The sequence below is a fragment of the Balearica regulorum genome, chromosome 22, assembly GCF_011004875.1.
Source record: "Balearica regulorum gibbericeps isolate bBalReg1 chromosome 22, bBalReg1.pri, whole genome shotgun sequence".
NCBI classification, from domain to species: domain Eukaryota; kingdom Metazoa; phylum Chordata; class Aves; order Gruiformes; family Gruidae; genus Balearica; species Balearica regulorum.
In genome coordinates, this window is record NC_046205.1 from 2,452,550 (window position 1) to 2,476,368 (window position 23,819).

The 23,819-nt window shown below is 43.4% G+C and overlaps 1 protein-coding gene across 1 annotated transcript; it reads left to right on the forward strand.

Annotated features, from left to right (window-relative positions):
* Nucleotides 1-781: 781 nt before the first annotated feature.
* MATN1 (matrilin 1) lies at nucleotides 782-22,007 on the forward strand. The gene is made up of 8 exons (XM_010304175.2): nucleotides 782-869; nucleotides 4,027-4,373; nucleotides 12,152-12,374; nucleotides 14,922-15,047; nucleotides 15,328-15,741; nucleotides 17,610-17,762; nucleotides 20,316-20,396; nucleotides 21,958-22,007. Exons 1-8 carry the CDS (start codon nucleotides 782-784, stop codon nucleotides 22,005-22,007), a joined length of 1,482 nt encoding a protein of 493 aa, XP_010302477.1.
* Nucleotides 22,008-23,819: the final 1,812 nt, after the last annotated feature.

A 23,819-nucleotide genomic window follows, 5' to 3' on the forward strand; every position in this document is an offset into this window, starting at 1 on the left:
TCTATTTATCTAGTTTAAGCTACCGAGTTCTTTCTTTCCCTCCCTGCTCTCCTGCACAGGGGGCACAGCCTTATAGAGAAGAAACTGTTTCCCACAGGAAGAAATTTGTTCTGCATCCTACGCTTTCGCCTCTGCCTCCCCAAGCCTCGCTCTCCTCTTCCTCTCCCCTCCTCCTGCGACCGAGCATTCGCCCGCAAATTAAGCCAAGGAAGTGAAGCCCCCCGATTCCACGGGCTGGTTTCCAGCCCTGCATTTGGCAAATGTGGGGACTGAGAGATGATTTGTGTGACCCTGTTCCTGCCCCCCCCTTCCACCAATGCCCCCTCCCTGAGCTTTGCCAGAGGAAGGACACAAGCCTGACACACTGCAGACCGTTTGCTTACTGTGGCAAAGCCCAGAATTTGCAGATGGGAGCTGGTGATTGACAGGTTAACCCCAGTTCCCCAGGGCTGGTTTCACTGGTCCCACTGTTATGGTCCCAGATTCCCCACATACCGCGCCGTGTCGGGTCTCTTTATAGCTTCCATCCCCTCTGCTGAGCAATGAAACCATTGTGGAGGGGCTGGGGGCCGGCAGGGCTGGACATCCTCCTCCTCCCCACCTTCATGCAATATTTTCTCCAAGTCCTTCTTGCCTGCCCCTCTCCCCTCGGTGCCCCCCCCCAGCACTTCACACGTGTCAGGGGCTGGCCCCATGCCTCCCCGAGGAAGGGCAGGTTAATACCTCTGGGCCAAGGCTCTTGCTTGCCACTCTGCATCCAGCCGCCGGCTCCTCCGCAGCCATGGACAGGATTTTCTCTGCCTTGCTGCTCTCTTTGCTGCTTCTCCTCCAGAGCTATGGAGTTTGTGGGGCACCTCCGCAGCCGAGAGGTAAGTAGGAGCTCAGCAGTGGGATGCACGGTGCTGGTCCTCTACCTCCCTGCCAGTGGCCTGCTTTGGGACTGGGAAGGAGATGAAACAAGAAGAGATACCAGACATCAGTCAGAGAAGCAGAGGAGCTCTCTCGAATATTTTCCCAGGGCAGCAAAACCTGGAGATGTGCTTGCTTCTGCGTGTTACTTTGCTTTAGAGAAATAGTGGGAGGGCTGTACAGAGGCACAGCAAAGGTGGCATCAGGGCAGCCCTAGCCACCAGTGTAGCAGCAGCCTCGAAACTCATCGATCTTGGCTGGAGGAGGCCCAGGCAGGAGAAGGGCTCTCCTCTGCCTTCCAAAACTGCTTCTTCTTTCTGCAGCTCTGCAGAGGGCTGGTTTTGCCGCCAGCTCAAGGAGGAGCTGGCCAGACACCCCAAGCTCTGGTTAACCTCACCGAGCAGGAAGGTCTGGTCAGGTTGCTGAGGATGGGCCTTTCCTAGGTTTTACTTCATCCGTTCTTGAGAAAAATCCTGCTCTGTTTGTCTTTCCAAGTGGGTTGTAGAGCAGCCAGATGGGAGATGAGCTGCCTGCTCTTTAGGTTGCACGGTCTCTAACTCCTGGTCTGCAATGAGTGTCAGCAAGTCTTGAACAGAAAGGAAAGGGCTGGAGGGTCTGCTATCGAGGAAGCATCTCTCCTCTGCCAGGGGCAGGATGCTGCCGGGGGCTCCAGCCAACCTGGGGAACTCACCGCCAGAGAGGTTGCCAAGGCAAAAGTTACTGCTGGGTTTTAAAAATGTTTGAATTATCCTACGATGTTGCATAGTGCATATACCTGGGCAGACTGACAGTTGTGAGATATGCGTGACGGTGGCTGCAGTGTTAGCTGTTGGTTTTTGAGGGGGAGTGTTCTGATATTCTGACCAGTTTCTCCTTAGTGATTTGGAAAGGGGAGTTATCTTTGCTGCAAAACCACTAAGCGCTACCGGTCAGGAAACTAAACAGACCAGTCATTCAACTCAGCCCCACTGTGAGCAATTGCTACTCCTAAAATAAACATCTTTTAATTCTGAATTACTAGGCACGTTTCCTGTTCTTTTAACAAATATGGCAAAGATGGCCTGAAAGATAGTTTCTGTTAAATCAGTGCATGAAGTTCATTTATTCCTGAATAAGCATGGGCATTTTTAAAAATAGAGGAGGATTTTATTTCTGGTTTAATTCAGCTTTAAAATAAACTATGCTGAGTCAAGCTGTCACTCAGAGCAAGCGTGCCTGACTGTCACCTCCTGGAGATAACCAAGGCCTGTCCTGCAGACCCTGACGTGTGCACAGCGGCTGTGACCAGACAGGCTGAAACCCCAAAGCTCCCATCTGATCTCTTCTTTTCTCTTCATTTCCCTGAAATATACTTCACTCACATAAAAAGAGGTTAAAAAAATCTTATTTAGGGCAAAATCACAGAGCTTCCCTGCAAAAAAAAAAAAGAAATTATACCTCAAAACTTCTATTAGATCCAATTGTTCCTATGGAGAAAAAAAACCTTTTCTTACTCGATTTGTCACTAAAAACAAACGTGATTCATTAGCTATAGTGGCAAAGGGGAATCTGCACTTTATTTCTGGAGGAACTGATTGCAAGACTTCAAGTCTTTCTCTGTACCTTCATTTCTAACCTGTAAAATGGGCATAACCAACCCCTGGTAAAGGGATTTGCAATACTGTAGATGGACTGCCAACTGAGTTTTTCCTTCCTCTGCAATGAATTATGGTGGCAAAGCGAAAGTCACCCCCATGGGAAAAGGTTATATTGCATTTTAGTGGAAACTAGAGCATCTGACAAAGTAACCATTGCCTGCTTCCTTCTACACACAGCATCTTTTAGAGAGGCCTTTCTGGGAGCCAGAAGCAAATTCAGCATTAGTGTCTCTCAGGAAACTAACCTGATTATATTCTTTATGGATATATCACAGGGTATTTATTTTCATCTGTCTGAAAGACTGAAAGCTCCATTAGATTTCACACTGAGGACTAGCTATAATATTTATGTCATAATTTGGAACAGATTTGTTGGCCCAAAAGCTCACATTTAAAAATCTGTCCGCAGAAATCTCCTTTATGATATAACCTATATCATCCCTCTCTGCAGAAATCAAATATTAACAGAGCACTTGATGCCCCTGTGGAGACAGGCTAACTGATAGAAAAAAGTTAAAAGAACAGAATGCTGTAGATCTGGTGGGGAAAATGGGATAATTCATTTAGAAAATAATAAAAAATATCAGTCCTTTTTTATGTTTTGCCACAGTTGAAAATTAGGATGGAAAACAGCATGAAAATGAGAAATTTAAAATAAAAAAATCACTCGGCTCTTTGCATTGCCAGTGCTTCCTGTTTATACCATTTACTTTTTACAGTGGATATTCATGTCTTACTATGGGGTTGTAGAGATTAACTATCAATTACGTGATTCTCCATCTCTCTATTGTAGCCTCCCTCACCAGCTCACAGAAGTAAAACAGCACTGGTCTTTGCTGTGTTACAGTATTTCATTATTAGTGCCACTAGCTGAAAAATATGAGACAGGTTCACGTTACATTGGTTAGTTAATCTGGGTATCTCAATTCTCGACTGAATCTGAACTGCTGAGTTTCGCGCCTGCTTCTGGTCATGCATGACAAAGGTACAATCTCATTAATTAATATACATATGGATTGCTTATCCATGTCTAAAATGCAATAACTCCTTTTGAGACGTTCTTTGGTGCCGAAGTGCACGCACAGGCTTCAGCTCACAGCTTTATTCCTCCCTCCGTGCTGCCATAAGTGAATTAAGTTTCATGTAGACATTAGCAATAGCCTGGGGTTACAAGTGGGTAACCTGCTCCCACAAGTGCAGCGTTGGTATCGTGTCAGCTCGCTCCTTCGGAAGTACATGTTGTCAACCCGTAACTGTGCTTTTCTTACAGACACTTTCCTATGAAAGGAAAAAGAACATTTAGAAATATTAGGTTAAAGTGGTCTCACTGGGCCTCTCTGAGACAGGCAGAGAAAGGATTGAAGCTTGCAGGTCCTCTAGCCTCAGCTGCTGCTCCAACAAGACCATTCTTTCCCTCCTAGTATATATACTTTTCTCTTCTTTTTCTTTTATTTTTCTCCTCCCTCCTTATCCTTTCCAGGCACCCTATGTAGAACCAAACCCACCGACCTGGTGTTCATCATCGACAGCTCTCGAAGTGTGCGCCCACACGAGTTTGAGAAAGTCAAAGTCTTCATGTCCCAGGTGATCGAGGGGCTGGATGTGGGCCCCAACTCCACCCGGGTGGGTGTGATCAATTATGCCAGTGCCGTCAAGAACGAGTTTTCCCTCAAGACCTACCAAACCAAAGCTGGGCTCCTGCAAGCGGTCCGGAGGATAGAGCCGCTCTCCACTGGGACTATGACTGGTCTGGCTATCCAGTTTGCCATTAGCCGGGCTTTTAGTGACTCAGAAGGGGCCAGGGTGAGGTCTCCCAATTTTAATAAGGTAAGCAAATTATGCATTTCTTGGACACTCCTTCTTTCATGTGGTTCATCATGGAGTGGTTGGAAAAATCAGAGAAGGAGGAAAGGTGATTTTCTCTGTGCTTTGAGTGTGTGGGGACAAGTCAGGGTTAATTGTCGAAGGTGGCAAACCTCTGGGAGGTGGAAACCTCCCAAATCTTACTGAAAACAAAGCTCAACTTTCTTTTGGGCAGAGATGGCTAAAAGTTGTCAGAGTAAATTTAAACCAGTTTCACTAGCTCTCCTCTCACCTGGAGAGTCGGTCCTTTGGGACACAGCTCCCTGCTTCCAAAATGACTGCAACAACATACCACCGTGAGATGATGATTTCAGCCAGATTTTCTAAGCATGAACAATGTTCATCTTCCCAAAACTATTGTAATAAAAATGCTTCAGAATCCACCATAGTAAAAAGCAAGGCAACATTCTGAAAGTTTCCTTTGAAATGGCCCTTTTCAGTTGCAGATGTAAAGCAAAGTGCTGTTTCAGTGTCCTCCACTGCTCTTCCAGTTTTTCAGAGGCTGGCTGATGGCTATGTTCTCCATTCTGGGTATTCCTTTCAGGTACACAGACTTAATTGACCAGTTAGCATTTAAGGCTGTGGTATAAGATCAGCTTAACGCTGCATGTGATTGCAACAGACATCATCATTCTTGACCCATACTCCCTGTCCAGGAAGCTCAGTCCTTAAAAAACTATTCCCCAGATACCTCGTTCACCCCATTGACCATAAATGTAACCAAACTTCAGCCCAGTGACTGTCACCAGGAAAACTATCTTCTGAGCATGCAGAGAATGTATATTCGTGACAATATGAGTTTTAGCTAAACATCGTGAATGCACTTCCTAGGCCCTTGTGTCCCATGCGAGCTCCACTGGCTCTCTGCTATGAGACCAGACCAGAAAAATAAGCAAAGGCATCAGCAAGCAGCTAGAGCTTTCCACCAGCTGGACAAAAGCCCAGCTGTTGGAGCAAGGAAGCCTGGGATTTTTCTTCTGATTACAACATTTTTGGAACACCAGTCACTTTCCATTTCTCTCACTGCTAGTAATGCTGTAGGGAAGGCAGAACAGAACATGGAAAAGACGCTCAGGGATGGCAAGTCAAAAATAATACTGAAAAGAGAAAAATAGGAACTGGTAAATACTTGCCAACTCCAAAAATCAGCAACCTGAAGGCTCTGCTGGTCTGGAATTCACAAGATACCCCTAAAAATGAAGCTGTCACCTATAAGGACAGTCTAATTAAAGGCCTCGTGTGCCCCCTCACCATGTTGAACTACAAGCAACTTGCAAATATGAATTAATTCATCCTCATATAGTCTTTTATTGCGGGATTCGCAACAGAGAAAATTCTATGTATCCTTAGCCTAAATCTGGTTTGACACAATAGGAAGAAAACCAAGAGTGATAACAGGAAGAAAATTACACTCCAAGAAACTTTCAGTTTCATTCGCAGTCAGCTCCAGAGAGAGAAAAGCTCATCTGATGAGCTGTCACGATCACATCATTACTCAAGCTTAGGAGTCACCTGATGCAAAGTATAATAGCCCAGCTCTCACAGGGGAACTCCAAGACCTAATTGCAATAGTTTTTATTCAAAAGGACTAACATTGGTTTGTTTGTCAAATTCTTTGAGGTTCACTGAAAGAAATCATTGCAAAATTGCAAGGCATTATTAATATTATATTGTTATTATCATTATTTTTAGTAAAGAGCTTTAAAATCTATTAAGTGCAAGACTAATTTGTTCTTAGTCATGTGACTGAACTACTTCAAAGAGACGAAGTGTGGATTCAGCCTTTAGCTCAAACGTGCTATTTTCTGGAGCTTGAAGCAACTGCCTGTTGCTTCCAAGGTGTGTTTTGCTTTTCCTCACTTTTCCAGCAGCAGTAAGTCTGCCACAGGGTTGCAGAAGAGGCAGCAGCAATCTTGCCTGCTCCCACCACTCTGAAAAAGTTTTGGAAAAGACTGATTTCTCAGACAGCTCAGGGCTGCCCAGTTGCTCCATAGCTGATTTCACTGCAGAGCTGTTTCAGATATTGCATGGGAAAGAGATGTTTCCTCCAGTGAAACCACTCCAGGGGAGCTGGTGAGAAGGTGACAGGTCTCCAGCAGAGCCCTCCTGCCATCTGAGCCCGCCCAGAGCACGCTATGGTGGAAAAACATGAGGAAACTGGGAGCTGCAGGTCTCCTCTAAGCAGGATCCTCCATAGCTACACATAAACAGTGCCTTTCTGTCCAGGAATGTTTGGGTTTGTTGGTATTGTTTAGCACAAAACCAGACAGCTGAACTGAAACAAACAAACAAAAATTATCTGGATGTTAATATCTATTTCTGCTTTTCAGAATTTTTTACTCTGATTGACATGCAAAAAATGTTTAATAAGAAAGAAAACATAGAAAAATTCCAACAGTTTGAATGTCAGACCACAGAAACATTTCAGTTCTCAAGTATTGATAGGCAAGAGATATTTACTTCTCACTACTTCCAACACACCCTTGCAAAAAGCTTCTATCTTATCTCACTCCATTAATTGTTACTCCAATGTCCAGAAGTACCAGAACCTGCAGAAGGGGGTGGATGCTGCTCCTTTCCTTGGAGACAGTCAGCTCTCACTAGGGGAATGATCATAGCATTCGTTTCCATGTCTCACCTCATCAGCCTTCCATTCAAAGCTGTTGAGCACCTTTATAGATCGATAAGGGTGCTTGAAGGGGGCCAGTCAGTGCACTAAGGTTTCTTTCCAAAAGCTGGGAGCTGTCGCATGGCTGCACATTAGCAGAAATTTCAGACAGTTGCTAATTTGCCATTAAGTGGGACCTGACAACTCAAGGTAGCTCTTCCCCAAGCTCCACCCCTTCTACCCTCATCCATCCAGAATGTTTACTTGTAGGGAAAAACAGTCAGGGGCACCAAGGTGGCTAAAGCTGTTCTTTTTTCAACATTTGACCTGTGACCAAAGGAGGGAGGCAGAGGAACAGCAAAGGGATTTAAAACTGTTCCATGTATCTGCCATCTTCCACATGAGGAGCTCATTGCTGGAAGAGGAATTCCAGTGCCCTCCACGGCACCAGTGATCCCACACTGAGCACAACCCTGACACAGCTCCAGCAACACCCTCAGAGTCCTCAAATCTCGGAGCTGGACAGACATCTTCACCCAATAGATGGGGGAAATCAAGGAACAGGAAACCTACGGCCAGTCATTGCACCTAGAATGGAATGAAGGATCTGAAAGGAGGGGTCTGACTTCCAGTCTTGTTGCATGAAGGCAGCTCCCATTGACTTCCCTGTTTCCCTTATTGTTTATATTTCAAATGGAACAAATAATGGGATCTTTTTAGATCCACTTTCCTGCAGGACCATTACACAATTCATTCATGACCCTCAGAAATCTCACCACATTTCTTTATCTTCTCCTGTCTTTACCTAATTCCACAATGTCTATTTTAAGACAAGGTGACCATGTTTAGGTCAGGACTGGGACACAATTCTGATTTATACAATACTCTTATAATACTTTCAGTATTAGTCTCTGTAATTTTTTCCTAATACAGCCTGACACCTTACACGCAGCATTGACCATTACTGTAGATTGAAGAGACATTTTCACTGAGCTGTCTTTGAAAATACCTGGATCTTTAACTAATATCTTCTACACCATTTAAGTAACTCCTTTCCTCATGCACTATTTTCCTGCTCTTGTCTACTCTGCAGCTGGGCTGCCAGACAACTCAACCAACATCCTCTTGCAGTCTTTGCGGTTTCCTGTCATCTCAATATGCATAAGAGCTGCTATGTCCTGCTAATATACCAAACAAGCCTTTAGTTTAAATATCCAAACACTTAAAAAAAGTCAAATTTATTTAGTGACTTACTGCAGTAGCATGGCTAAAGTATCAATGTTTGTGTGGACAGTCATACAAAGAACTCTGAAGTTGCTTTGTCTCCCTGAAGCCTTATTTCCTGACTATCTGAAAAAGCAGAACAGTAGTAGTCATTTTAATGATTTATCTTAGGCATTAAAAGGGAAGAAAAGAAAATCACTACATGCTTTTCCCTCTTTCCTTCCACTTTGGAGCTGATCAAAGAGACAGAATCACAGAAAGATTGAGATTGGAAGGGACCTCTGCAGGTCATATTGACCAATCCCTCCTGCTCAAGTGGGGCCACCTAGACCTGGTTGCCCAAGACCACATCCAGACAGTTTTTGAATACCTCCAAGGTATACCTCCACAATCATTTGCATTCCTTGGTTCCCTGGTTATTTTTTGCTTTTTTCCACGATGCCTTGAAGTCCAGCAAACTTTTCCCATCTGAGACCCTCATGCTGCTCAAGGTGGCTCTGTCACCTGCCTGCAGTAATTTAGGAAGGTGAAGTTTCCAGAAACATTGGACATGGTCCTTTCTTTTTCACACAGCAGAAATCCAGAAAGACCTTGTGAAAATCTGTGCTGTGATTGTCAACCGTGTGGGACACTGGTCAAAGCATCACAAGGTCATTTGGTCTTGCTGTGCTCTGAGCAGCAAACATCACCCCAGGACAGCAAGAACCACTATTTGATTCCGTAGGAGTTCAGAGTAAAGTCTGTTTATATCTTCGTCAAAAACTACAGGGGTGCCCAATTACTTTTATCTTTCTTTAGGAAGAACAACAAATAGATTGTCAAATTGCTGAGAAAATTAAGGGCTTTTTCAACTTTCTGCCCAGTTCTCCTTTCAGTGCTGCTACAACATTCATGTTATACACTGCACAATGAGACATAGCTACCTCATTAGCTGCTGGATTGCCTACACTGAAATATGAATACCTAGGGATGCCCGTGAATACTCTGGTGTTTTAGTTAACCAAGAATAAATTGTGTCATGAGTACATGGGGGATTTCTATACGACAGAAGTAACACAAGAAGGAAAGTTAGGAATTAACAGGAAAATGAAATGTGGTGGTTAAAATGAGTAAAAGTTTTGACCTTGAAAAGCAAAAGTTTCTGAGTTTTCTTAGGGCAAAACCGAAGCTCCTCTTCAGCTATGTGAGACACCAAAAGCATTCACCCTTTCTTAATTCTTCTCACATGGCTACCTGCTGAGTCCAGCACAAGCCCTCTGCAGCAGAGCACTGTCAGCCTCTCCAGATGCAGCGGTTGCTCCTTTCCTCCAACCTGTCTCTTGCTCTTTACCAAACAAGGCACATACCAGGACTCTCAGCTTTTTAAATGAGACAAGGTCATAATACAGAGAATTACAGAGATCCTGTGGTTGCAAATAATTCAGAGGTAGGTTTTAAAAAAAAGGATGTTGGGGTTTTTTCACACTGGAACTCACTGCCTCAGGCTGGCAGGGAGGGCAAATGTGGGAGGGGGAATCCTAGGAAAAAAAATAGGATTTCCTATTATCAAGATAACTATCTATGATAGCAAGATCATTTTATTTCTTACACTTTTTCTGTAAGTAGCTGGTCCTGGTCACAGACAGGGTCCCTGGCTGGTTGGTGCTTGATCTGATTCACTGTTATGTTAATTTTAGCCATGGGTTCACTGATTAATTCCTGATGACTGATCCAGACTCTTTGTACTCAGAAGTTTGGTTTTCTCAGACAGCAGGTCAGAAAGCAACATGAATTTTGAGTGTTCTATAGTAGACTTTCACACAGATGCATCATGAAGATCTTTCCCATCAAGGCCAGATGTGGATGCTGCTACCAGACACCTCCTGGTTCATATCTGGGGCTCAGGCTTATGCGAAGATTCCAACCTGATGTGAAGAATGAAAGGAACTGATTAAACTTGGTGAATCACCTTATTTCGACAGAGAAATGCCAGGAGGACATGCAACACCTCCATCCTGTGACAAACACTGCAAGAAAGATACGCAGCTACTGACAGAAACCTACTCGTAGGGTGGTGTTGCTCGAAGAAGCTACTTGATAATATATCTTGTTTCCTGACAGGTTGGCTTTTGATAAGCTCTAATTGGCAACCCCCATCTCAAAGCTGCTGGGCGTACAGGAATTAACAGCAGAAAGCAGAGCTGCTCAGCCGGCTGCTGAGCGGCTGAGCCGAGGGCTCTCTCTCCTGGCAGAAAGCACGATTGCATGGCTGGCTCTGCTCCTTGGCTTGGCTGCTGGGCCAGAAACAACCCGCGTCTCCTTTTGGTCGGATCTTTGATTGTCATGTTCATTCCCCTTTCCAACGCACACTGACATCTGCCACAGGTGACACTTTTCCTTATTTTGGCCACAAGCAGAAGATAAATACTTGATTTGTTTAATTTTTTTTCCCCTTGGAAGCAGCCAGTTACAGAATTGTGATACTACTAGGAATTTTTAATTTTGTAGCCCTTAGCAAGTGCGGATAAACACCTGACCTTACAGAACTGCACTAGATTGAAAAGCCCTGCTTTTTTTTCCTGGTTCACCCATATTTTGCACAGAAGGAAAGCTCTGAACAGGACAGCAGATAACTTCAGTGTTGCAGTATTACTATGGGGCAGATAACTGCAGCATTCAGCCATCCCTCGGCTGGAGGGTGGGCAGGGAGGGAAGGAGCCACTTCATCTGCATGGCCAGCACCCCTTGGACATGTGGGGCAGAGAACCACACTCCTCACCTGACCCGAGATGACTTTTTTCCACCCAAGGATGTAAAACAGCCATCACACTGTCCTAACTGAGCAGCTGGTGTGTCTGATTTTATCTTCAGAAAGATGGAGAATATATATGGCATAGAGGAGAATAGCAAATACTGCCTTAATGACCAGATGATAGCTCATTCAAACTCTCTGTCACTGCCAGATAGATATTTTTTTCTGCCTTTTTCATTTGATGTTTCTTTACTTTCTATATTACTGAGGGTATTTGCCTGCAATATGGACTTTCTTTCTGCTTAGCAGCTCACCTGCTCCCGCTGATTATATTTCTCCATACTGCACTACATCCCAATCAGTTGCTTTGGAGTTGACAGTGGTATCACAATAAAACAGTTGTAAGGAAAAGTGGCAGGAGCAGATGAATTGACAAAAACAAAAAGTAAGGTTTTGTGACAATGTCAGTTATCAGAAGAAAAATAAAGAAGAAAATGGACAAACTAGCAACAGGAGCAGGACCCCACTGGTTCAGGGCTCCATCTAATCCAAGGTGAAATCTAGTTCCCACTTAAACCAGCTGCCATTTTAATGCTCGTGTTAGTAGGGGTAGGATTTCATCTCTGCTATTTATTGTGGAACAGGGAATCAGAAATCATGGCAGGCACCGACACACAGCGTGACCTTGAGGATATCTCTTCCCCTCTCTCTGCTTCAGCTTCTCCATCTGTAAAATGGGGAAAAGTCTGCATCTCATGAGGTTTCCATGACATTTCCTGAGATTCTTTAAAGTCCCATACTGAGTTAGAGTTGTCCTTAGTGTCAGCTGGGGGTTCATGAAGATAGTTAGAGTTTGACTTGAGCATTAGTTTGTGTATGATGAATGTAACCTTTACTTTGGTTTCCATAGGGGCAAGATGCACCAGTTGTCCCCTAATTAAATCAGTCAGGTCCCTGGCAGTTTAACCTTTCCAGCTCAGAAAGAAACAAACCCCACATAAAAGAATGGCTTGTGTGACCTCAGAAAGAACACGAAGAGGGAGAGGAGGGGTTGGCATTTCCTTTTTCTTTAATTTTAGAAATGTGAAACCTTCTTTACTAACCCAGCCTGTTCCACAAGCAATAGTGATATTAACACCCGTTGAAGCATACGCCTTGCCTCTGCCCTCCTCTGCGTAGGTGGCGATCGTTGTGACCGATGGACGTCCCCAGGATGGAGTGCAGGATGTGTCAGCAAGGGCCAGAGCAGCTGGCATCGAGATCTTTGCCATCGGGGTTGGCCGGGTAGACATGCACACACTGCGGCAAATTGCTAGTGAGCCCCAGGATGATCATGTGGACTATGTGGAGAGCTACAGTGTTATAGAGAAGCTGACCCACAAGTTTCAAGAAGCTTTCTGTGGTAAGTCCTTGCCACAACCCTGGGTTCCTAGCCAAGAAGTACAAGTGGCTGCCAGCAAGCTTTTCATATGGAAGTTGTGTGTGTGATCATCCTTCATCCATCTGCTTGCTTGTTCCAAGGACTTGGGTCTGCAGGAGCACAAAGCAGTCTGGAAGACAGATGCTCTTTGAAGTTGCCTTTCAAGAATGTCAGGTTTTGTTTGGGAAGTTTCAGGTTTTATTTAAAGAAGTCTCCAGACTTCATTGGCACAGAAGAGCTTGTAAACATGACCCACACTCCCTGAGGCACTGAAAAAGAACTTGGAAAACATGATCTTTATGTAGCTAAAATCATCATCCTTATGTTTAAGCCTATCTGGGCAGTTCTGAGAATCTGGCTTGTAATTTCCCCCACCAGTATTGACTTCTGAATTCCCAGTTAAGCAAGGGATGGTTTCACTTCTCTGCTAGAGGCCGAACTGCCTTTGCCTGACCATGCTGTTGTTTTTGCAAACCCTGTGAGGCACGAAACTCTCCTGGCTGGTGCAGTATATAATGCCTTTCTGCATAGCATATGAAAAGAGCCTGACTATTCTACAAACACATATTCACTCCTACACGAACCGGTGAACGGAGTGAGAATGCTTTATTACTTTCAAATGTACCCACAAGACTGTAGGAGGTGGTCTATAAATATCCATTTTATGTGTCAGCGAGAGAGACCTGGGGGTTTCGCACACCCATCCTGTCAAAGCGCAGACGTGTGGCAGCACTTTTTAAAAGGTGCGATACACCATGGTGCCTATGGCAAGGCATTGCAAACACATGCACACAGATGGACCTGTAAAACTCTCTGAGACCAATTTCTTCAAGAGGTGTAAAATTTCATGATTCAACTTTCAGGATGAAAATGATGGGGGGTGAGCAGCTTTTCGTCAAGGAAAATTTCTTCCTTTGTAGGAAGGAGGAAAGTTTTGAATATAAAGTGAGTCATGTATTATAATCAGGTGTCACTGCACCAGAAGCTCATGAAACAGGGGAACAAATACTCCATGCTAAAGGGGGCATAGAGACAAAATTTGAGAAGGTAGAATCCAGGCCATGAATATGTGTGTGGGAGTTTGTGTTGGCTGCCCTGGAGTCAGGAGTCAGCCAGAGACGGAGAGGCCTGACAATGAGTTTTGAAGTTCTGGCATTGGTGTCATTCAAAAAGATGAAGGAAAAAAAATCCTTTCTGTGCCTTGCTTTTCAAATTTGTAATGTGCAGATGACAAAGTTCTCCCTATGGTAAAAATCCTCAGAGATGCATCCAAGGGAAGCGTTGTGCTAAGGATTATTGTAGCTAACAGAGAATAGCACTGCATTAACTGCCAAGTGGGCTGTTATCGTGCTATGCAAGCAGCTGCAGAAAACCATCCTTGGAGATGTACCCAAACACCACCTGCTATTGCAAAGCACGGCTTGTGGGTACTGATAGCGGGAAGAACTGTGCAGCACTGTCCAAGCTGTTTCCCATAATGCTCAACAAACACATGGGAAAAAGGGAGACCCTTGGCAATCCAGCCACTAGTTAGACTAGTAAGATCTCTGTAGGCTTCAGAGAACTCAACCTGCGAGCCCAGTGTTACAGCCATCTGCATGGCTAGTAACATTCATAATTATATGAGCTACATATATGCTGGAAAGATCTACCAGTGCTGGCACAATATGCATGCACGTGAATTGGGAAGGCCAGAAGAAGTACATAATACATACCAAGCAGAACACAAATAACTTGAAATAATGAATAGAAGCCCCTTAACTTTGAAAGACTTTGCACCACCTCTCATCATTATGATAGAACCAGAAATGCTCAGTTTTCTGCACAGATTTCCCTAGTATTTGTGAACTAATTTGCTTCAACCAGATCTGTTTACTTTTGAGTTTGTTTTCCACCATCATTGCTGTAGCTGTGACAGTGTTGTCAGTCACTGAATGCTGCTGGCTCAGACTGCTGCAATCCAGCTTCTGTTTGCTCAGCATCTCGGGAGTCAGATCCAGGTTAAGATCAGCAGGCAGAAATGTTTGTAGAGAGAGAATCTGAAAGCTGCACATGCGAGGGTAGCTCTGAAGTGAACTCTAAGTATGTTTGGACATGAATCCCATCCAGGAATGAAAACTGTACATGGGGATGAACTCACTAATTATAATTGTACTACACAGCTGGAAAAAAAGGGTATTGGCCAGCCCAGATGGTAGGTTGGAAACCAAATCTCAACCAGTAGCTATGGAGAGTGAAATATATTGTGATATGCTCAACAGACAAATGGTTTTTGCCCACAGTAAAGAGACTATTTCTAGTCCTGGCTGTGCCCTGGAGTCAGGAGATTTGTGAAAACTTCTCCTTCCCTCTTGTATCTCAGTCACTATCCAAGAGTAATGACTTCTGCTGCTTTGTCTTGCTGCAGAGTGGATTTAGTTATCACTGAGCATATGGGACAAATATCATGCTTTGTGCACGGGCTGAGTAGGGTCTGGGTTGAGAAGCCTTGGCAAGGTCTCTGATTTTAATCTGCACCTTTGTTTTCAGTGGTGTCAGACCTGTGTGCCACTGGAGACCACGACTGTGAGCAGATCTGTATCAGCACCCCAGGAGCATACAAGTGTGCTTGTAAAGAGGGTTTCACGCTGAACAACGATGGGAAGACCTGCAGTGGTATGTAATGATTTTCATTTGCACTGAGCCGAGCTGTGATCTGCAGTGGTATGGAGGGGATAGGATTGAAACAGGGTAGATGTGTTCTGTTCAGAAAAAGAAACCATGCACTTATGGCCAAGAATTATTTTGAAAACATTAGTGTAAACTGTTGTTGAGTTTTGATTGATTAAACCTATTTCATTAGCAATAAAATCACACTAGGGTTATATTTTCCTACATAATTAATTGGTGTCTTAGTTGCTGTCTTCTTTTGCCCTCTTCTCATATTTTGCTTCAGCTTGCAGTGGTGGGTCAGGATCTGCTCTGGATCTCGTTTTCCTGATTGATGGTTCCAAGAGTGTGCGGCCTGAGAACTTTGAGCTGGTGAAGAAATTCATCAACCAAATTGTGGACTCACTGGAGGTGTCAGACAAACAGGCCCAAGTTGGCCTGGTTCAGTACTCCAGTTCTGTCAGACAGGAGTTTCCACTGGGGCAGTTCAAGAACAAGAAGGACATCAAAGCAGCAGTCAAGAAAATGGCCTACATGGAGAAAGGAACAATGACAGGCCAGGCTCTGAAGTACCTCATTGACAGTTCCTTTTCTGTCCTCAATGGAGCTAGGCCTGGGGTCCCCAAGGTGGGCATAGTCTTCACTGATGGACGGTCACAAGATTACATCACTGATGCTGCTAAGAAAGCCAAAGACTTAGGTAGGTCTCCTGAATTCTCCTTTTTCTCCTTGGACCAAGTACTGCATCTAGTATCAACCTAGGTATGACTTTCCCTGGAGATGTCTCTTAGGATAGAAACAGGTTACTATAGAGTGACTTTGTTGAGATGCTGCCTGACTATCCTTGCACACTTATAAAGGACTTGAGCAACTCTGGCTGGGGTTCAGACAAATCTTGGTTTGCCAGCAGCTGGTTTTTGTTCCCACAGCCCCTATGTGTCTTTGATCTAAGACTGCTGGATGTCTCTCTGCTGGGCAGGATGGAGTTTCACACATTTGGTATGGGATGCTTCACAGAAACGTGAAGGAAACTGCAGGGAGAAGCTGAGGATTTGTCTGATGTAGGTAATGACATTCAGGTCAGCATCAGTGGCACTCACAGCGAGGCAAAGATGACCATCAGAGAGCCCTTGGAGAATAACAGGAGCTGTAGGGCCAAGTGTGGCCTCAAGACTTTGAAAAGAAAAGAAAAAGAAAAACAATAAACAAAGTAGAAACACAGATTAAGGGAATTACTGTGGAGTCCCTGTCCAAATCCCAGACACACTCAGACACACTAAGAAACTTTCTTTGGCTTCTACTGGATACTAAAAGTGCGTAGTGGCATATTGATATATTTATACGTCTAAACACTGTGAAGTATAAATATCTTGAGATCTGCCCTTTTGCTGACCTGCTGAACAAGTTCCCAGTCTCCTGACATCTCTGTGTTAAATGGATGCAGCCCGTGTTAATACACTCATGAATTACTAAATCCTGTACTTTCTTTTAACTTCGGTCTCGACCACTAGATGGGACTAAGGGCCAGCACATAATAATAAAGGTCAGGTACAAGCTCATGAAAAGCTGATGTTTACAAAGCAAGCTGACATGTTATGTGGATGTTCAGCCTTTATAAAACAAAAGGTCATTATAAACTGTATCTATAGAATTTATTCCTCTATAATGATAAAACTTTATGCCTTGTTTCTTCCTCCTGTCTTATCCCTTCACAGTAATCTCCAACATCTGCTCATAAGTGATTTCAGTGCAATAAGTAACAAGATGCTATAACTCCAAACATGTTTCTTGAGTTGAACTTTTTTTAAAAAAAACACAAATATTGGACAATCCAGAGGTAGAAAGACAAGGCAAAAAGGGGAGGAGGAGAAAGCATTACCAGTGTCTAGGCACCAGCCAAGTAGAGCCAAGTATTTCAAAACAGGGGTTAACCAGTATCACCACTCACGTCAATGGGAAAACTGCAGTTCAGTTCAACTGAAACAGGTTTAAACCAGAGGTGGCCAATCAATCTCTTGGCAGTGAAGCATAGTACCTGGACATGTTCTTAACTCATGGTATGGGTTGCTCTTGACAGACTACACGAGTTGCAATTTTAGAAAGAGATTCAGCTACAATTTTGCTGAACCACAGGTCTCCATTGCACAGGGGACTTTGCTGTTACATAGGTTGATTAATGATGGCTGCAGGCTATTTTGAAAACTTCCACTGTTTCCTTTTGCTGTATTATCACTTCCCTGTTAGTTGGATGCATGATCCTGTCAAGATGTTGTGATCATCTGTCCTTTCTTATATCTCCAAAACATTGATCCTGTGGGGATAGTGGTCATTGAATAATTCTAGTAAGACTTTGCCTGCAAAAAATATTTTGGAACCCTGTTTGACCTGGTTGAAATAAATCTAAAACAGTAGGGGGTTAAGGGTTTAATTTCCCAGTTAACATCTGCAGAGTTGTGTGGAGACTGTGGGTCCAGAAGGTGAGCAAGGATGTACAAAGTGACGGGGGTTGGTACCAGAGCAGCAAGATGCTCCGCGGCTGTCCAACTGACAGGCTCCCATTGCTCGCAGGCTTTAGGATGTTTGCTGTGGGCGTTGGCAACGCAGTTGAGGATGAGCTGAGGGAAATTGCTTCAGAACCAGTAGCCGAGCACTACTTCTACACGGCTGACTTCAGAACCATCAGCAAGATTGGGAAGAAGCTGCAAATGAAAATCTGCATTGGTGAGAGTGGGGGATTGGGGAGAGGGGGGATCTAGTCACAGCACTTGAAGGCTGGAAGCAGAAGGACAAAACTGCCCCTTCAGATGGATGTCACAAAGAGCTCTCTGTTCTCAGTGTACCGAGTTTGCAGAGTACTTGGAAGGATCATGAGACATCAACATTTTGGGGGGTTACCTGAACCACAGCCACCCCTACACCTCAGTCATCTCTCCCCTCTCACAAATTGCCAATTCTTTCCCTTTTCCTCCACCCTTGTCCCCTTCTCTCTCTTCCTTTTCAGTAAGAATGAAGTCAGGCTGACCCAGGTCCTGAGAACAGCCAAAAATGACATAAGGAAAGAAGAGTTGCACTTAAAAGAGAAGCTAAGGGTTGATTTATTTGGCTGAATTTGAAGATCATCACAAAATTGGACATCTGACTTGAAGCTCGCTAACCACTGGCTGCTTCTACAGTCAAACAGGCACCACAGGGGTGACACATTTCAAGTTAAAATAAGCATCTAATACCTTCCACATGAATCGTAGATGTCTGAATTTGGGCAAAATGAATGCTAAGTTGCTCACGTTTGGATAGCCTAGTGAAGGAAAGGCTGAGAGAGGCCTGAGTGGGAGACAGGCATGACAAGAGGACATAAAATTTAAAGAATGTTGACCTGTAAATAACCTGAGCCTAAAAAAAAATAGAAAAACAACTATCACAGTTATTTTAAATTTTTGTTTTGAAGGAATCATATGCCTCCTATGAAATATTGGCCCTTTGCAACTCATCTGCTTGGTCAGGCAGATCATAGTGAATCCCAAACACCCAGGCTTCATTTAAGACATTGAATACCTTGCAGCACTTCTGAGAGCTACACTGCCAGGCTCATCAGGAACCTGGCAGTCTGTTGTCGAGTCCAGGTGCTCAGGCTCCTTTATCCTGCTACACAAATGTTTCCTTCCAGTTCCCAGAAAGACACATTGCACACTTCTGTGATGCGGCTCATTTACTTCCCAAGAGAGCTCTGCCCAGCTCAGCTCTACTGTCCATGAGTGTATAGACCTGCTCTTGAGTGCTCCATGGCCCCATGTGGTGCAGAGAACCACACCACTCTCATGGCATGCAGAGATGCTCTACAGCATCAACTCAATGAAATAATACACATTGCCACATGTTAATCTCCTTTTCCCCTTTCTTTGCAATTTCTATTATGGTTATTTGTGCCAAAACCAAGAGATATCCATGTAAATATTAGTGGGTTAGCAGTAGGTAATTCATCTGTTTTTCTCCTTGAGTATATATTAGAGAGAAAAAGCACTCGGAAGTTAGAGGGTTGCCTCAGGAAAATCAGATATGGTTCATTGCATCCTTACAGATGTCCTGGGTCATGCCAGGCAAGTCCCCTGTTCTCCAGATTCCTAAAGATGGGACCTTCCTTTCCTCCTGGGAAAGTCTGAGAGGGACAGCACCCTCCAGGGTCCTGTGTCTGCAGAGCCTGGTAACCAGGCTTGCAAGACAGAAACTGTCTTTGCCATGGCTACTTTAAAAAGGAGGAGTCGATCTGAGAATGAGAAGATAGGAGCTATATAAAAACTCCCCCCAACATACTGTATTTAAATATCTTTCAAGAAAGCAAATACATTTAGACCTCAGCACTTTAAAAAAGTAAAAATAAATTTTGGAAAAAGTACTTGTTTGCAAAAAAAATCGATTTTTGTAAATATCTTAACATTTGAGTTAAAAAAAAAATAAGAAAGGAAAGGAAATATTTAGTTCTGTTTGATTTCCAGTGCCAGCTTGTATTTATCAACAGATGGCTAGAAATCTTCCCTTAATATCCAGCTTTAGTTTACTCATGACTGGTTTAATCCTGTTGTGGTTTTGTGCAAGTGATATCTTTTCCCTCAAAAAGTCCTTCTCCTATTTACTCCTTCCATTTGCTAGGCAGTTGAGCTGACTCACTGTGGTCTTGTAAACATCTCCTTTCTTTTCCCAGTCATCTCAGCACCCTTTTTTACTCCTATTCCAGTTTAAGTTAATTTTTGTTGACGAACATATGTAAGTTATTGACATAGATTAGCAAACTGCTCTGCCTGCTCAGGAAACAGTGCTGAAACAACGGTCAAACAAGTCTTGACTCTCAGATGGTAAACAGTGCCTCCAATTTTTATTTCACAAAATGAAAGTATAGCCCACCATGGTGATGTTAGTGGGAAGAAAACTGGCAACCAGAACTTGTTTTGAGCACTGTATTTGGTCAGATCCAAATTTAAGGGGCAAACTTTAAATATCAGTAGTAGAGCTCAGTGGGTTTTCAGGAAAATTGGAAATCCAGGAAAAAACTTTTTCTTGCACAGATCCTGGCCTATAAAATAAGAAAATGTAAGATTTTCTAGTCAGCTGAGGTTAAACCCAGAAGTGATCATTCAGATAATTAGGAGGAATGATACTTTTATGTCCTTCATATTTGTGTTAAAGAAAATAAGAATTCCTTTGTTTCACTTCTCAATGATTGTGATTTAATCCTTTTTTTGTGCCACTTTTAACTCATTTTCTTGATATTCTCATCCACAGAGGAAGATCCGTGTGAATGTAAATCTATTGTGAAGTTCCAGACAAAAGTAGAAGACCTCATAAATTCATTGCAGCAGAAATATATCCTTTGGAAGCTGTCTTTGTTCAAAGCTCAGTGGGTTGGGCTGTGCTTTCTGGATGGGCTAGTGGGGAAAGTCTATTTGTTGGGGAATGAGGTTGGGTAGGTGTTCAGAAAGCTGGGAAACAAAACACTTGGGTAATGAACGTGTGTGACGAGGAGTCCCTGCACCAGAGTGCATAGCTACTGATGTGACACAGAATAAGGAGATCAGAAACAACAGAGCCAAAGCAGAATATGTCAAACCACTGCAGTGCAGCAATGAGCTGTAGGCACCAAGATCTAGGTCAGTTTTTAGAAAGAAGCTTAAATGAGCCAATATGAATAGTGTGCATGGTTCATGCATGGCATGATGCTACTGCCTCTGCAAGCTGCAGGTGCTGTGTGAAGCAGGCCAGAATGTGAGGGCTGAGAGCAGCAGTGGCTAACGCTGGACTGTGAGCAGATGAAATCACTGGTGCACACGTGCAGCTGGTTCACTCAGTCATTAAAGCTCCATGGACGGGATTCTTTTTAGCTGATGGTAAATGTCTACAATGCAAACGTCTGAGTTGGCTGCCTAAATTCATCCATATCACTGGAGGGAAAGAGGGTCTTCTACAGCAAACCACCCCTGACTGTGTAGCTGGTGGTCTGGATAAAGTTAGATGGATAGGTCCAACAGTCAGAGGGATAGGTCAAATTTCTCCCAGCTGGCTAAACCTCAGTTGTGAGAGACTAACTTTTATGTAATTGCTCACTGCAAATATCTCCACTGAGGTGAGTTGGGTCTCACCTGAACTGAGTTTGTGGGATCACATTCTGCCTTGCTGGGTCCTATTGCACAAAGACCATGAATAAGTGGTTGCAAGAGAAACAAAAAGGAAAAAAAAGTGTTAATAAGATTCGAACTTTGCATGGGGAGAGAAATTAGTGAAACTTTGGGGTGGCTCACACAAGGCTAGGGAGATTTTTCATTACTGAGAATAAGGAGAGAATATAATTTTAAAAGCAATGTTCTAATTTATTCACACATTTCTGTGCTTTGCTATGTCAGTTGCAGAGTATATTTTCTACTCTTTAACTCAAATTGATTGAAATCCATGACTTATTTTATGCAAAAGGTCAGAGTAAATCAGTAGTTCTCACCCAGTGGGTTGCTGCTCCCAGGCACATCATGAAAAGCAATTAGTGAAAAGAGCAGAAAATTGCGACACACTATATAACTCTAAGAAAAGCACTCTGCTCCACTCTTCACACAACCCATACTGCTCAAGGTCAGGAATTCTCTGTCAACCACTCAAAACACACTCCAATCATTCTCCATTTCTTTACTCTTCCTTTCATAGTAAATTTATAGGAGCATGTGAGTATGTGTGCATGCACGAACATTTTCTACCTTCAAAAAAAGTTCATCAGCCCGAACAGTTCTGGAAATGCCAGAATAGATGATGACAGCATTCCTCTGCTACCTGCTCCCAGAAAGGTAGCTCCATTTGTGATCTGTTCTGCAAGCCAGGGCAGGACTTGAGCAATGAAACACTAATGTCCACTGTCAATTTTTTCCCCTTAACTCTTGCTCACTGGAAGCTGTGGCAAAAAGGATTGAAGCCCTGGAGAACAAGATCATCTAAGATCCCAAAACAATATTATTTCCCTCCTTCCTAACGTAAAAAAACTAGAACTCCTTCACTTGTAACGGAGGGCAGCTCAGCCACAGTGCTATGGCCAGCTTGTATTTTTTTAAAGAGTCTAGTCTACCTGCATTTGTTTAAAAGGGAAGAAGTATAACAGTAGAGCAGACATTGTATAACGGGCAGAGCACTGTGTGTGACTGAGAGCTAGACCATACCAATGTTTGTTGCATCCTATAGAATGCAAATATATTAAAAAAAAAAACTGGAAAGATTTGTTTTTGATTTAAAGCTTAATATATATATGTTAATAAGTACTTGATTACAAGTTCTGTGAATCCTTGCTGTGTTCTTCTGCATCTTTTGTTTCTATGCATGAGATAATTTAATTTAAAAGTCAAAGTGACTCAAAATCAACTCAGATGCTGAGTGTAAAACGTCAAAGCCGCTGATCAGCTTATTATTGTAAGCATGATGCATTTGTCAGTAAGTAGGTGAAATATAGTAATGATCTCTGAGTGCGCATTGCAGTCAAGATAGGATAGGATGCTGCTGCTAGCTGGGTTTATCCATAGCTGCTGTACACTATAGAAAGAAAAAAAGCTCAGCTTTCCTAGCCAGCAAATGTTCTCACAATGTCTCGGTCTGAGCTAGACCTGGTCTGGGTAAGTCCTGACGCTGTGCAATGAGCCAGTGGCTCCTTAAAGCACAAGGCAGTACTGTTAACACCAGCCCCAGGAGATGTGCCCCTGCTCCTCACCCCGTTGGTCTCCACGTCCTCAGCTGAAGCTACAGAACATCATTAGCACCTAAAACGCAGGGAACTGCTGCTGGAGCTGCTGCTGATGGAAGCGGTGCCTTCATCACTGCAGTGACCAGAGGCTCACTAGCTCCTTCCTTACCCACACCTCTAAGCACCTTCAAAGCCAGTAAGTTCATCTCAACACCTTTCAGACTCTTCTTCTGTTCCTGGATTCCTGGCACTGCCAAGATGAAAGCTGGGCTGGAAGCACCTAACGCTGTCTGTCTCCTACAGCTGTAGTCTGTAGTCTGGGTAGGAGTGGAGTGAAGATGCTGTGATTACGCTTGGCACAATAGCGCACCATTGAATGTGAGCACAAGGGGTTGGGTTTGGAGGGGGGTTTATTGTTATTTTTTGTATCAAAATATTTATACTTGAGACTACGTGAAAAGCTTTTCAGAATAACTTGGCCTGTTCAGAAATGTCACCATATCAGATGTGTTTTGGGTGAATATTAAAAGTTTGCTGAAAATTTTAAAAGTGAATTTAACTTATTTCTTTGCATAAGCTGACAACACCACCTCTCTATAGTCTTGTTAGTGGGTAGGAAAGCCTCCATGTCTTGTCACAACCTTTTATTTCAATGGAAGAGAAGAAACAGTTCCATAGAGAAACAGAGACCCTTCTCTCAAAACAAAAAGCTTCTTTTACAAGAAAAATCATTTATTATACTCTTGGACTTGCAGGAAGGAGTCAACACATTTTCAAGCATTAGCTCAAGGACTACAGTCAGTTCTTGATAGCAAAACCTCATCCTCTCAGCCAAATGTTGTGCACCCCAGATCCCAGAGTAACCCCTGCCAACTCCTGAACTTCTAGGGATAAAATGTATGTTGTCTAATTTTACACACATAAAATCTAAACCTCTAAGCTTGAGCTTCTTATTTGTTTCTCAATAGAAATATAGACACCACAGGGCATGCTTGTCAGGATTACCCAATGTGCATGTCTTAGTGAGACAAAGCAGCACCTGAGCTTATTTCTCTATAGATTATAACAACTCCTTCAGA